Source organism: Myotis davidii, unplaced genomic scaffold, assembly GCF_000327345.1.
Source record: "Myotis davidii unplaced genomic scaffold, ASM32734v1 scaffold170, whole genome shotgun sequence".
In the NCBI taxonomy this organism is placed as follows: Eukaryota; Metazoa; Chordata; class Mammalia; order Chiroptera; family Vespertilionidae; genus Myotis; species Myotis davidii.
In genome coordinates, this window is record NW_006282528.1 from 1,468,789 (window position 1) to 1,472,142 (window position 3,354).

At 45.3% G+C, this 3,354-nt stretch overlaps 1 protein-coding gene across 1 annotated transcript; it reads left to right on the forward strand.

The window, feature by feature from the left end:
• The first annotated feature begins 6 nt into the window (after window positions 1-6).
• On the forward strand, window positions 7-559 carry LOC102775078 (60S ribosomal protein L4-like). The gene has a single exon (XM_015560359.1). It carries the CDS (start codon window positions 222-224, stop codon window positions 483-485), a length of 264 nt encoding a protein of 87 aa, XP_015415845.1. The 5' UTR covers window positions 7-221; the 3' UTR covers window positions 486-559.
• The last annotated feature ends 2,795 nt before the right edge of the window (window positions 560-3,354 follow it).

Consider the following 3,354-nt stretch of genomic DNA (forward strand, 5'->3'; position numbering starts at 1 on the left):
GATTAGCTGTATGGCACTTGGCGTAGAGCTGCCTCCCTCAAGAGTAACTACAACCTTCCCATGCACAAGATGCTCAATACAGACCTTAGCAGAATCTTGAAAAGCCCAGAGATCCAAAGAGCCCTCCGAGCACCACGCAAGAAGATTCACCGCAGAGTCCAAAGAAGAATTCACTGAAAAACCTGAGAATCACATTGAAGCTAAACCCATAGGCAAAGACCATGCGCTGGAGCACCATTCTTCGTCAGGCCAAGAACCACAAGCTTCGGGTGGATAAAGCAGCAGCAGCACTAGAAGCCAAATCAGATGAGAAGGGGGTTCCAGGCAAGAAGCCTGTGGTAGGGAAGAAAGGAAAGAAGGCTGTTGGCCTTACGAAGAAGAAGCCTTTGGTGGGGAAAAAGGCTGCAGCTACCAAGAAGCCAGCAGCTGAGAAGAAGCCGGCAGAAAAGAACCCCACCACAGAAGAAAAGAAGCCTGTGGCATAAACTTACATTTGATTATTCCATAGCGGTCAAGTCACTTTGGACAGCTGATTTTGAATAAAAATGATCAAAGGCAATGAGAAAAAAAAAAAAAGAGAAAAGTGAAAATTCCATTTCTCACGCTGACCAATGAGCTGACAGCTTAATGCCTCCTTCCGAGGACAAAAGGAACTCAGTTTAGAGAGCAAGGTCAGAGCACACAAAAGGCCACGCTGGCCTGGGAAATCAATAGGTTTAACAACAAAGGATGAGTCAACCAATACTTGCGGATCCCAGGCACTTGAGAGACATTTTTATTTTGACTCAAAATAGGAATTAAATTGTCCCACAGATGGCTAGGAAAAGAGATCACCCCTAAGTGTTTTATTCGTGCTTTCTAAGAGCTATTACAATGAGGCCCCTTTAAAAGCTAGGATATTATTACAGGGTATGGGGCACTTCCCAAATATACCCAATATATCTAACTTCCTCTCGGTGGCCACGCTGGGTGAAATAATTCTTTCTTGCCTTCAATTTAGATAAGGCACAGCCAAAACAGTTACAGGATGACTAAACCTGAACTTGCTGCAGGAATTCCTAAACAGATAAGAACTTCAGAACTTTGCAAATACGCCCTCATTTGAAAGACAAGAGAAACCTGAAGAAAGTCTGAGCTCCTTTCTGAAAAGGTAAGCTCTTCAATGCAGAGTCTGTCTCCTTACAAACTCTATTCAGTCCTTAGCGTCTGTGCGAACGCCAAGAGGGAAACCGGCTCTGCTGCCCCATCAAAGGCAGGCAAGCCCCCTGAATGAGATGGGCCGCTGGGATCGCTGGAAGCCGCAGAGCTGGGGCGGGGAGGGGAACCGGACGGCCAGGAGTTAACAGCGATGGCATGAAGCTGGGAAATGCCTGGTTCTTGGGTTTTTTCTAGCCCTCCACCCACCTCAGCTGCACACTATTTAAATTCTCAAAATAAAATGTTAAATAGAGAAAAAGAAGAAAGTGAGTTTTAGAAAGTAAACACCTCTTCATTAGCCTATTCCTAGAGGCTGCCAACTCAGAAAAGAGTTTCTTGGCTGAGAATTTAAAAGGAACGTAGCAAGAATGTCACAAATTCTTTAGAGTGATAAAACACTCAGGGTGACCTGGAGCTCTTCTGTTGTTCCCACGGAGTGAACGCCTGAATTAAGAAATTGCCTGTCTCCAGATTAATATGATTTCTCCTTTATATACCATTGCAATTAGGCCTAATTTAAAAGAAGGACTGTTTCTTTTTTTTCTTTTCCTGGTAACAGATACTGTTTCTGAAATAATTAAAGGGAATTATGGGATACTTTAGGGAAACTTTCTACCCAAAAACCCAGGCTTTAAATAACACTGAGCAAATTTTAAACTATCTTTTACACCAGTTTCTAAGAGCTAAACTTAGATCGAACTCAATTAAGCTAACTTTTAACAATTTACCGTAGTATATTAACATTCCCATAAACCAAGCCCTCGGGGCGTTCATTGCTAAGAACTGCAGCAAAAAGAGACGGAAGCCCTGCCTGTTTTTTCTCCAACAGAAGAGCGCTCAGGCGAGTCCCCCAAGATCCACGCCGTCTCCCCGAGTGACAGGAGACGCCTGCAATGTCGGCCGGTGAGCAGCCCTTTGGACACTTCTCTGAAAGGAGACAGGTGTCATCCACAGGGACTCCGAATCGCATTTCTGTGAGAAGCCGCAGTGCTCTGCTGATCCAGACTTCACCCAAGGGCTCTAACAGAACAGGGCCAGTTCAGAGGAAGTCCCGGCCGGGATGGAGACTGCGCTGGGGGCTCACAGGGCCCCCAACAGGCGTTACCTCCTCCTCCTCCTTCCCTTCCCCCTCTGGGTGTGGGAGCTGCTCGGAGGCATCCGCTTCCACCGCAAACACGCCCAGTATCGAAGCTGTCATCCTCACACGTCCCTAACCTACTTGGCAGAGTGGACGTTTCTAAGAGGGACAGCCAAGTACAAAAATTAAAATAGAGAAATTCATCAAAACTCAAAAACTGGCCACTGCTCCCCGTGTCAACGCTGGGTATTTCAACCACTGGAATGTACATTAAGTACAGGAGTTGCCCCAAAGAGTTTAAAAAACAGTTTGTTTAATCATGTCATCTTTACGGTAACTTGTCCGGCCTTGATCAGATCTTTTGTAAAATGAACACAAAAGGTACCTTTTAGTAACACGTGAGGAATTCAATCTGTGCATTTCGGGAGATAAACCAGGTCTCAGATCTCTACGGAGACAACACAGACTCGGGCATTCCTCAGCAGGTGGCCTGGGACCAGCCAGAGTCCAAGATCCAGCCAGGTTTCCAAGCTCAGAGGGATGATTAATGACACAAAGGAGGGAGGCTCGCTGAGCTTCTGCAATGGGTGCTCACCAGAAACCAGCTGCTAACCAAAAATGCTTCGACCTTAAAGGGCGTCCTCTATGCAGGGTCCAGCAGGGGCTAGGCCCAGAGTATCAGTGACAAAAAGATAACAGGACTAAAACCAACCCAGCAGATCCTTGACACTGAGATCATTCAAAAGACTGCAAACCCCAAGATACAAAAAAGTGATGTCTTGAGTAAAATAAGAAAAAGACCAAAGAAAGAAAGAAAAGGAGCTTGATTCTCCGCGGACTGATTATCTGACTGAGCAACACCTCCGCCCTTGCTGTGCTGCCTGCAGCCCTTTCCTCATTACTCTTGTCGTGTGGAGGGGGGATCAGAACAGGGTGAAACTTGAGTGAATAGATTGAGAGAATGTTTCCTACGGAGAAACCGAGTCATGACAAGAGAAAGTTAAAATTAACCTTATAATCCTCATTTATGTCCTATATGACACTTTCTTTTTTTTTTTAAATATATTTTTTATTGATTA

Bases quoted from the DNA above. Each gene is read 5' to 3' on its own strand.
- LOC102775078 (XM_015560359.1), top strand. From the start codon at position 222: ATGCGCTGGAGCACCATTCTTCGTCAGGCCAAGAACCACAAGCTTCGG.